At 40.8% G+C, this 11,779-nt stretch overlaps 1 protein-coding gene across 1 annotated transcript in view; it reads left to right on the plus strand.

The window, feature by feature from the left end:
• The first annotated feature begins 950 nt into the window (after nt 1-950).
• Nucleotides 951-11,779, plus strand: part of ubxn4 (UBX domain protein 4) — a 25,327-nt gene continuing 14,498 nt past the window's right edge. Inside the window, exons 1-8 of the mRNA XM_005754910.1 lie at nt 951-1,185; nt 2,165-2,267; nt 3,270-3,298; nt 5,655-5,773; nt 6,596-6,743; nt 7,160-7,238; nt 8,006-8,060; nt 11,427-11,591. Of these exons, the coding sequence (XP_005754967.1) occupies nt 1,101-1,185; nt 2,165-2,267; nt 3,270-3,298; nt 5,655-5,773; nt 6,596-6,743; nt 7,160-7,238; nt 8,006-8,060; nt 11,427-11,591 (783 nt within the window). The 5' untranslated portion in view covers nt 951-1,100. The remainder of the gene's footprint in view (nt 1,186-2,164; nt 2,268-3,269; nt 3,299-5,654; nt 5,774-6,595; nt 6,744-7,159; nt 7,239-8,005; nt 8,061-11,426; nt 11,592-11,779) is intronic.

The following is an 11,779-nucleotide window of genomic DNA, read 5'->3' on the forward strand; positions in this document are numbered from 1 at the left end:
TGGACATGATACAACCCTTCCATTGCCCAGAGTCAGGGGTCATCCACTCCTCCAGCGGATTGTCAACACCTGAGTGTTCATACATGGAGCTAAACAAGATCTTTAGGCTTTCCAGTGCTCTGGTCACAGTTCCATCCATGGCGGTATGGTTGGGAAGAGACATGGGTTCTAATTGCTCTGGTAATCCTTCTAGTGCATCAAGTTAAGTTTGCCAACCTAAGCACATTGTAGTAAGTAATACAGTCCACATTCTTATTTGTAATCTCAGAAATGCACCCTAGACAAAGTGAATCTGTGAACTAAGGTGTAGGTGTGTTAGATCATGTTGGGCTAAGGGATGGGTGTTCATACTGTAGTGCAAAATTAAAACCAATGGAAGATGGACAAGAAAAGTTCAAAGCCATCAGGTCCTCAGTTTAGAAAAAAGAGAAAAGAAGAGGAAGAGAAACGAGCAAAAGATACAGGGAGGGAGTGTTCGCCCAGGGCGCCAAACAGGCTAGGACCGCCACTGAGAAGAACAGTACCAAAAAAGATGTGTCACAGTTTATGGATGATCCCTACATAAAATGCTGTTAGTATTTATGTCTCTTTTAATCATGTTACTCACGAAGCCGTGCTAAGTTTGCCCGTCACTATGGCAGTGGGTGGGCCTGGACTCCGCAGTGGATCTGCCCATTAGCCCATTTCTTATTAAATAAACACTCTTTTCTACAGTCATGGGCGCTTCATTACTCCCCATAATTCTTTAGAATGTAACTGTGTTGATTTGACACATGGATGCAATGAACAAGAGGAGAGGTGATTAGAGATCTGTAAAGTTTAGGGCCAGGGAAGAACAGAAGGAGACTCTTTTCGAGAATAATTAATTAGCATAGAGTTGAACCGATTGTAATTAACTAGTGAACCTGAAGGAGGCAGTAATGCAACACTTAGGATGCTGATTGTCGTTAAACTGGAGAGAAGAAGAGAAGCTGACGCTGCAGCCAGCTGATGTGCGCTGTGAGCGGAAGTAGAAAGTGACAGGCTGACTGGGCTTTAGGTTTGGTAAGCCTAGCTGCTCATCCGTGTCTCCAAAGCAGAAACACAGAACTCAGCTTGCAATGATGCTTTGGTTTCAGGGTTCAATTCCTGATGCCATTAAATCGGCTAAACAACGGAGTTTGGTCTTTGTCGTTGTCATCACAGGTAACAGTGGAAAACATGCGAAAACTCTACATGGTGCTAGCCAGTTAGCGTTGGAAGCCATTGTAGCCATTAGCTAATTAGCATAGTCAGTGTGGTATGAAAGAAGTCGTCATATGTATTTGATGAATACCCATCGACAGCAAGAATACAGAAGTCTAGTAACGTATCTATGGTGTACACGGCGTGTCGGTGTAACGTCCTGTGCAACAGCACCTGCTGTCCTCACAGCTGAACCGGGCTGACGTAACGCTAGCGTTAGTTGTTTGCATTCCGCAGGCCAGTCCGAGGATTTCATAAATGACGGACCGTCCGTCCACTTCCAGAACAGTAGCCGAGTACACTCGTGTGGCCAGCCGCGGCGCCTTCGTCGTTACATCACAGTATGACAGGGCGCTCTGGAGCAAAAGGAGCTCCACATAGTCAGCATGGTTCACGATATGCCGCATATATCTCTGTGTTTTGTAATTAATCAGAAAGCGAAATGTAAAAAGAAACACATTTATGGAAAGGCCTACAATCATATGTATAATAAATAACGAATTATAAAGAACTAGACCCATGGCATGGTCTCCTTTAAAAAGCTCTCTACAATAAGTCTCAGCATCACAGTGGACCAGGTATAAACAGCCTGTGTTAGTAGTATACAACAGTTTATTGATTTTAATGTGACTTTTGATCTGAACAGATGTTGTCAAGCACAAAGCTGACACAAAGTGAAAAGCAGCTTCTGTTTTCTGTGGGGTAAAAAAAGGTTTTGTGTCTCCGTCCTGGCACAGTTGTGTTTCTGTAATACATCAGTGCATCACAGAAACACTGAGAACAGAAGAGAGAAAAGTGGATCCCAGATTACGCAGAGGGACGTTACTGTAAGAGTTGGAAAAGATGAGACTTGCACTCTTCTGCAGTTCCATCTGTGAAGCTGGACCCATAGTTTTGACCACATGTCTCATCAGTTTTCTGTCACTCTGTCTGTCCTTAGGAGAAGATGAACAGTCAGCACAGCTGATGTCCAGCTGGGAGGATGACAGGGTCTCAGAGGCAGCCCAGAAATGTTGCGTGGCCATCAAAGTGGAGGCCAAGAGGTAAAGAGTCATTTTACTTGAAAGTAAACTGCTAAATGATGAACCACGATTTAAAGTTAGGTAACTTTAAATCCTGGTGTGTGGAATTAACTGTACATAAAATCAACAATAGATTGAGGTGTACTAGCAAAACTTGCTGTGGCGACTTTAAAATCATATGACAGGGTGCTTCATGGATGTTTGTAGATATGATCTGTTACACATCATTTTGTTTCAACTTCTCAATATTGAATCAGTTGAACATGACCTAAGTCTGTGTGTACCCTGTCTCCTACTCACCGTGTCGGCCAATCTGAATGAAACTCTGCATAAACATTGTCATAGGTACGGCGATTATGAATATTGATTGACATCGCATGTCACAGCATGATTTATTGACATAAAAAAGTTATTGTATTTGGCGATTAGACCCCGATGATCCATCATAGCAGGATGAATCACAGCAGTGATGGGATTTGAGACAGGACGCCCTGGAGTCTAGACTCTGGTGGCGATGAAGATGAAGACTGAGGCTTGGATGGAGCTATGACTGAGGTGTCTGAGGTGGAGATGGGGAGGAGGTTGGTTGCATGGACGAGAGTCTTTTTAAACCAGAGGCTAATTGGCTCAAAGAAGGTCGACAGGAAGATGATTGGACTAGAGTAATGATGCAAGTATTGAGCTTGACAGTGTGAGAAAGTAGAAGAACAGAAAACCAGACCTTATTAAACTTATGCATAAACTTATTGTTTTTAAAAAGATGTGTTATAAAGTCTTCTGTTACCTGTTCGTAGCTTAACAGTCACCAAAAATTGTATGTGCTGTGGAATTTTGTGTGAGTCACCACTAAATGGAGAATGAAGAATTTAGAAAAGTATTGATCATTGTGGGTTTTTGCCTTTTGATGTAAATCTCGATCACTCTGTCAGTCTAACAAGCATTTGATGTAATACCTCTAAACAGATGTTAATGTACATGGAGTTAAACCATGAAATGTTTCAATTTTTTCTTCTTTCCCCACAGTGACACGTGTGCACAGTTCTCCCAGATTTGTATCCTTCTGTTGTGCGAGGTTTGAACTTATTAACTAAACTTATTACTGACTTGTCTTTGGGAACTGGGTGTCTTGCTGGAGCCTCACAGTAAGAAAGTTCTGACTTGATCTGATTTTAGAGCTTTCTGTGAGCACGTTTTGCTTGTGTGGCTTTTCTCCAGGCTGCTGTGGCTTATCCTCACAGTTCAACAAAGGAGTTTTTAGAATTGTTGCTCAAGACAACTTAAAAACTTTACACAGAAGTCTGCCTTCATAGAAGCAAAATCCAAGGAAATGAAGGCAGGCTTGAGATGCTTGCAAAGTACTGTAAATTGAGACAACAGATGCTGATGTTAGCCCATATTTCTTAGCTTGAAACTGAGGTCACAGTACACGTTGCCTCTGTTTAGATATTTTTCTTAACTTTTAACTCTTAGCATTGTTATATTTATACTATCATTTCTAAGTTCTCGTCTCTTTTTAATTTCTCAGCCTCTGCTGATGATAATGTTGGGCACCTAGTAAACTCTTTTAATGAACATTGCCTTGCCATTATGATCAGGTTGCTCCTTACAAATATATAAAGTAATTGCTTTAATTTTACCTAATAGGCTGAAGGCTTTGGCTGGTGTTTCTGTCTCAGCACTTGACTGATTTTCCCCCTGTTTATCTGGAAGGACGTTCTCCTTTAGGGCAGCTTCTCCTCCTACACTGCTTGTTTGACCTGCGGTGTCTCTCAGGGTTCCATCCTGGGTCTGTTGTTATTCTCCTTTTACATGCTTGCTTTAGCCGGTATCATTCAATCTTTCTCTGGTGTTTTGTTTTTTACCATTTTTAAGCCAATGACATTCGATTGTAAGTAGAGCAGGGCGATATGATCAAAAATATTTATCACGATATACATTTGAAAATTTGCGATAACGATATAACTGACGATATAAGTGACACTAGACAAAATACTTTACAACTCCACAACTTTATTAGTGCAAAAAACCCCATTAATGTATTTTCACTTAAACAAGCAGCTGTCTTTTGCATTAAAGTTATATAAAAATATAACAGTGCAAATGCAAATTACTTGCTGACAGTTTAACCAAAAGGCATTTCCAGTGGAAATTGGCCGACGTATCCACAAAACTTAAAAAGAGCTTATACACACACAAGATGTTGAAGCACATTACGTATCACTCCGCGAGGCTCCTGCCTATGATAGCCTTAATGCTCCGACAATCCATCAAGCGGTGCGGGTTCGTAGCTTAGCAAAGTCGTACTGAAACATTTGACAGATTTTCGAGCGCCGTGTACATAAAATCGTTTCGAGGTCAGTAAACACAACCAGAATTCATACATAAGGCACACGGGATTATAAGGGGCTCTGTCGACTTTCAGAAAAATCAAAGGATTGATTTTAAGTGTGCCGTATTTTCCAAGCAACACGGTAATAACGACGGCCCGCTAGCATGCTCTACCAAAAATAGTGCTTTGTTGTGTATCTGAGGGACGAAAGCTAAACCAGTTCCACACCACTGAAGCTGCAGCATTTTTACAAACCAGTTCTGGTTCATCTGTTTCATTTAACGATCTGCTTTCGCTCTTCTCATTCTGCGTCGCCGCCATGTGCGTATGTAAACATAGGCACTGCGCATGCGCGTTTTACCCATATTTTATCGCGATATTTCATTTTCCTATCGTTGCCCAAAATTACACCGGTATTACCGTGAACGGTATGATATAGCCCAGCCCTAATTGTAAGTGTCTTTTAAGCCTCACCAGCTGGATTGGCTGTCCACCCTAGTTGACTGTTAATCCCGCATTAGTGACCGGCTCACCGATAATTCCCTCATTTTAAACTCCAACAAGACTGAAGCCGTGATTATAACTCCTCCTCAGATACACTCAAGAATCAGTCAGACAATTGAAGTGTTAATGACGTGTGTAATATGAACTGAGATGGTAAGGTTTAAAGCCTTCAAAGAAAATAATGAGAGTAATGATGAGAACCTGCTACCAAGATCCATCTGCTTGTAACTAATGACAGGAATAAGTAACGTCGGGCTTGAATGAATGAGCACATTTTCTTTGCAGTTCTTAATGTCAGTTATCGTATTGTCATTTTTAGAAGGAAATGCAGTAAAGATTGTGCACATTCATGCTACCCTCACAAAGTCTCGTAGGTCAGCAGGCGTACTCAAATGTTTGGTGTTGTTTTGGTATATTGTGTTTATTGGCAACCCTTTCTGCTCTGTATGCCTGTGGACTAGAATCCACTAGAAACCCTTTTAATGTAAATGATGTGTGCTATTTAAAGACTCAGTCAGTTCACATCACTCATGTGAGTTGCTTGAAACTTGGGCCTTAACAAAACCACCCTTAAGATCCAGTGGTGTGCATACCATCGAGCTTCTTCATTGGAGAGAACGGGATTCCTTTGGAGGTCATCGCTGGAAGTGTGTCTGCTGAAGAACTGATAAAGAGAATCAACAGAGTTGATCAGGTACTGATGCAATGTGTGAATTATGTAAATACTGTTAATTATTTTTTTGAAATAACTGTTCCTGGAGTTGTGATTCTATTTTGCAGCTCAGCAATGTGATGTTTGTGTGTGTCTGTGTGCACATGACAAATTATTTTAAATGAAGATGGCAGCAGAAATCAACCATACTTTGTCAGTACTTGGTATCCCGTTGGTAGAGAGATTGTGCCAGAGACCCTTTAAAGACTCACACTCTGGCCTTTGTAATGAGGTGACAGGTCATTTTTGTTTGCACAGTCATGCTGCACACTGTATCAGTGCAACATTATATTGATGTTAGTTAAAAGTTGCTGCTTTTGCAGTGGAATTGAGGTTCTTTTATCTGCTCATGACGTTAAAGTTCCATATGTTGTGAGGTTGAGCACGTATGATTTTATAGCCCTTCCAGTAGTGAGTTTCATAATATACAGTGCTAATCAAATGTATTAGACCACCACCCAATGTTACACATGAATTATACTTCTGTGTCAGATCTACATCGTAATTTACACCACAAGGAGAGCCCCACCAAACGCAGCAGCCTTGTACATAACCTGGCGTGTACCTCCTGAGAAATGTAACTACACGTAGCGTTGACAGATAGCACAAAGACTTGGAAGGTTGTGCTGTAAGGATACCAGTTACTATGTAAGCTGGGACATAAATTTCCTGAAGAATGCCACAGCTGCTCTAAATTATCAGTATTGGTAATAACCAAATACATGTAATGTTTCTTGGTTAACACGAGATATTTAATTCAAATTATTTTTTTGTGTTATGATTTTTCTCCCTGCTTTCTGGTAGATGCACACTCAGGAGAGTGGAAGTGGGACGGTGTCATCAGAGGCAGATGATCCTGTAGCGACCAGCTCAGCCACAGAACCTGCCTCAGCTTCAGCAGTGCCTCTATCATCTACAGAAACCACAGAGCCTGTAGCAGAAGCAGCAGGAGGTGATTGAGCCTGCGCCACATACTTTCCTCTTAGTGGAGGAAATTTTAAATCCAGTGCACCAAAGTTTAGAAATATGCTCTTTGACCACCTGAGAGTTTGTGTTAAAAAAAAAACCAACAAAACATGTCAGAAAAAAAAGTCCACCCTAGATTTGGGGATCATGTGTGATCGCTGTTCAGATAGCAATACCTGCTGTTAATGAAGCTATACAGCAAACAATCGTTGTTAACTGAAGATCTGAAACGGTCACTTGTTCAGACCACTAGCTGTGGAGATTTTGATCCATTTCCATTTTTTGATGGATCAGGAATTTAACGAGGTTGTGTGGATGTAGGGAAACGATTATGCTCAGACTGTGTTCATGCTGACAAGGTCTTAACTCTGTGCTTTTCTTCTGCGTCCCTGTTCTACATAGTGTCTCCCTCAAGTCCAGAGAATGCATCTTTAGATCATCCGACTCAGGGTGAAGAAAACTTGGATGCTAAGGTGGAACGGTGGGTACACAAATGCATGTCAGGCTGAGTGTGATCTAAACAGAGGATGTTCTTTGTGTTAAATTGCAAAAAATGGCAACTGTTACAGCAGAATAACAATCAAGTCTAATGTTTCACTGCAGTATTAATAAAAAATGTGAGAGTAGCTTTGTGAAGCTGTGCTTTAATCTTTGTGTTTGTAAGCTTAACGTCTGAGACGCTGCTTTTTGGACCCCTCAGCTATAGAAGGCTGATATTGCCAAAACCCTACTGGGCGGGTGGGCAACGTGGACAGTTTGGAAATACGATAACTCGAGAACAAGGCAACATGTGATTTTTTTTTTTTTTTTGATTTTTTTTAAATTAAATTGATAGCAAAGGTGGAGCTACCAAAAAACTCTGAGTTTGCCTTCCAGTGACCTTAACCTCAAAGTCAGGTCGACTTTTCTGTAAATGTTCACATTTTCATCATAGATGGGTCTATTGGGAGGCCCAGGGGTAGCACTGGTGGCTGCCAGTATTCTCCAGGGTTCTAAGACACAAGCTTAGAACCCTGGAGAAATATTGGCAGCGTATTAAGGTGTGGCGTGATGGATGTCAACCAAACCTTCTGTGCCATAGCTCGATTAAAGCATTACACGTAACCAGCAAAGAACAACAAAGACTCAGACTGCCAAGTTTAATCATAATTAATTTTGGCATTTCGGGACTGGGTTACGATTGACATGAGACTGCAAAGATAAAATACCAGCTCGATGTGTGATTGGATCATTTTCTTACTTTGTCAGATTGACCAAGAAGCTGGAGGAGAGACGAGAGCAAAGAAAGAAAGGAGAAGAAGAGGTAAGACATTTTGAACACTGAAAACTGTTTAACCAGAAAGAGCACATTGTTTGTAGGCCCTGGTTTTTTGCAATGATGCTTACATAAAGTGAAAAGTGTAATATCAGAGAAACATAACAAATCCGATGCCTGGCCATAGCATAGCCCATTTATCTTTGTTTACGCTAAGGGAACAGTCAGACCACACTTGAAGGATTTTCACCATGTGATCCACTGGGGCATCTACAACAGCAATGTGTTGTTTCAACAGATATGAGTTAATTACCTTTGAGCTGAGGTCACACGAGGGCAAAGTGGGCTCTTCTGTGAAGGTGGCGTGGTGTTTTGATGCGCTCTGTTTATTCGTAAACTCTGCTTTGCATTCAACCAGAACTTCTTACACCAGAGATAAGCTCATGAACATAAGGGCTGCAACCCATTAAGACTTATTTCTATCATTCATCACCTCAACTGCCAACATTTGGACCGTTCTTATTCACAACGTGAGACACCGTAGGAGAGGAAAGCCAGACAGTGTGCTCGTGTGTCTCTTTCCTCTCCAGTGTGTCCTCACCAGTGTTGGTCAAGTTACTTGAAAAAAGTAATCAGTAACTAATTACTGATTACTTCCCCCAAAAAGTAATCCCGTTACTTTACTGATTACTTATTTTCAAAAGTAATTAATTACTTAGTTACTTTTTTAAAACACGATTTACAACCTGAATAGGTGATAAAGCGATAGATCTTTCAGCCCAATTCTACTTTTTCTACATAATCCATCATACAAAATGTAATCCAATGGAAAAGTCCCTTTTGATCCATTGTTAATCTGCACACAGCTGTTGTCACGAACGTCGCACTCGCTTATGTCACTGTCATGAGACATTCTCGCAAAAAATCACGGTTTTAGTAACGCAGTAATGCAGCGTTCCTACGGGAAAGTAACGGTAATCTTATTACCGTTTTTGCAATAGTAATCCCTTACTTTAGTCGTTACTTGAAAAAAGTAATCGGATTACAGTAACGTGTTACTGCCCATCTCTGGTCCTCACAATAAAACAGATGAACTCCAGCGATTGAGAGGGAAAAACCGAGACCCCTCTTCATCGGCTGTTTTGTGGAAATGTAGCTGTGTGGATCAATATTGGGCTCTGCGATGCAGCTGGCAGGATTCCACTTCTTCAGAGCAGATTGGCACACGGAGATCTGCAGCAAGACAAAAGCTGGAGGAATCTGTGTTTATATAGGCAGTGGTTGGTTTAACCATGTGACTGTTATTTAATAACATTGCTATCCTTACCTAGAAACTTGTTTCATCCACTGCAAACCTTTTTCCCTGTTTTGAGTATACTTCAGTTATTTTGCTCAGCGTGATTATTCTTCCAAAGGCCAGCGTGTGGAGTGAACAAACCCAGAATCCTCAGGTATTGTTCTTGGTGATTTTAACAAAGCAAACCTCAGACAGGAACTCCCCAAATACAGACAAGTTATTAAATGTCTGACCAGAGAAGACAACATTTTGTTACGTCATAGTAAACAATGCCTACAGCTGTATACCATCATGCACCAGGGTGAGTTATAATGACAAGTCCTGGTTCCCAGCTAAGGAGGCCAAAGCAAGAAAAGAGGAAGTGTTTCAGAGTTCAGACAGCGACTGTTTCAAGTCATCAAAGTAAAGGTTTAGCAAGGCAGTATGAGAGGCTAAACAGACAGAAGAAAATACAGTGGCCGTCAGCTTATGACTCTCCTTCTGTCTGGAAAGGGCTCGAGAAGTTAACCAATTACAAACCTAATGCCACCCAGTCCACCAACAGATCACCAACAACCTGAACAGCTTTTTCTGTCACTGACAAACAGTGAAAGAGTTACCTGCCCACCCCCCGACTCCAATACAGGAAATGGATTACTTATTACTAGGGGCAAGAATCTGGCGATGTGATATATATCACAGTACACGGGAGACAATACGATATATTGTGATACTAAAAACCAGACTATATTTGTGATTTTTAAGACTGAATTTAATTGTAGGAACTAACAGTAAACAGTCCAAACTGTTAAATGCTTAACATCTCAACCAAAATAAAGGGCTACATTTCACTAGAGGAAACAAAAACACTTGCTCTTTAAGTTCAAAAGAAATGGAGAAATTAACATCTTTATCAAAGTCATTTCAAATAAATAAAAAAGGCAGTCACTGTAGTGTTACGTTCCCCTAAAGGGGTCCAGGCGATGAGAGAAAGTAACAAAAAAAGGAGACAGAGAAGCAAAATGGTTAAATTAAAGAGTTTTATTAAAGGTTCTATTAATAACTCAACTAACAGAGACTGACAAGCCGCTATCACCATTTAAAGAAACAAAACAAAACTGAAGCGTTGGTCAGTAAACTGAAAAGTAAGTCAGAAAAGGGTTAGGAACTAAGCCAAGCCACCAAGCAGGACCAAACAACCACTCACATGGCACTCTGGCACCGGAGCTCACCTTTCTCTTGGCTGAAATACTTTTACTTGCTGATGGAAGGCAGCTGTACAAAAGAAAAAGGTGGCACCTAAGGCAGGAGAGCTGGTAGGACCACACAGGCAACTTCAGGAGGAGGCCCCGATAGGGCCGTAACAGTAGCAACACAAACACAACTACTTTCATCAAATATCAACTCTTTTGAATAACATGAAAAAATATGTGAACAAGGTAACATTGAGGTCTTTCTTATTAAGTACTTTGATTTTAAAATACTAACCCAAAAAATGCTCTCAGCAACATCAAAACAAAGCACTTTTATGTTACTTTAAGACACACGAATATAAATCAAAAATGAAACTGCCTGAAAAATTAACCAAGTAAATACTGACAAACAATATGTGCTATTACAATAAAGTACAGCCCTGCAATGTCCATCAGTAGAACACTTTTTGTGCAACCTGAAAAAGGAAATTTACTCGTCTTCCAATGTAAATAAGTGCCTATGAGACGGATGAGACCAAAATATCAAACTCAAACCTGACATTTTACATGTTCTAACTGATGCTCACGAGCGTTTGGTACCACAGTGTGTTCAAACACTGCAGACAGAGGGGGCTGTAAGTGACCCGGAAAAGTTTGAACACCTGTAGGAATTAATAACACAAGCTTTCAAAGCTCGATCAACCCCCATTTAGTGCAGAACAGCTTTAAACTGTGTTTAATCCTTGTTTTTATAGACAGCGGCACTTTTCATATCATGGGTATTGTCAGTAGTGCTTTTTTTTCATTTGGTGACTAATTTGTTTTGTAGTGTTCCTCTTAAACATGTTGTTACAGCTCTGACCTGTTAGTAGTGTGTTGGATGATGTCTTTTTAGAATATGAGCCACTCCACGCTTAACCTACCTGTGTTTTGTCTCTGATTCAGAATGAAATCAGAAAGGAAATGGAGAGACGGAAAGTGGGGAAAGACATGCAGGACTTCAAGAGGAAACAAGAAGAGGAGAAAACTAAGCGACTCTTAGAGGAAAGGAATAGAGAGAAGGCAGAGGAGAAGGCTGCCAGGGAACGGGTCAAACAGCAAATTGCTATGGTAACCTTATCTGCTCCGTTTGGAAGGAATACCAAAAACAATCATGTCCCCCTCAGAGAAATCTGTCCTTTGTGTTTTACATCATCAGACCTTTAGATAGTTGTTAAGTGATATATTAACTTATGCTCTATTTAGCATGTGTTGAGCTACTGTTGCGAAATCAGTTTTACCCCGGTTCTTTTATTCGT

This window comes from Pundamilia nyererei, unplaced genomic scaffold (assembly GCF_000239375.1).
Source record: "Pundamilia nyererei isolate P.nyererei 1_Seehausen unplaced genomic scaffold, PunNye1.0 scaffold00738, whole genome shotgun sequence".
Taxonomy (NCBI): Eukaryota; Metazoa; Chordata; class Actinopteri; order Cichliformes; family Cichlidae; genus Pundamilia; species Pundamilia nyererei.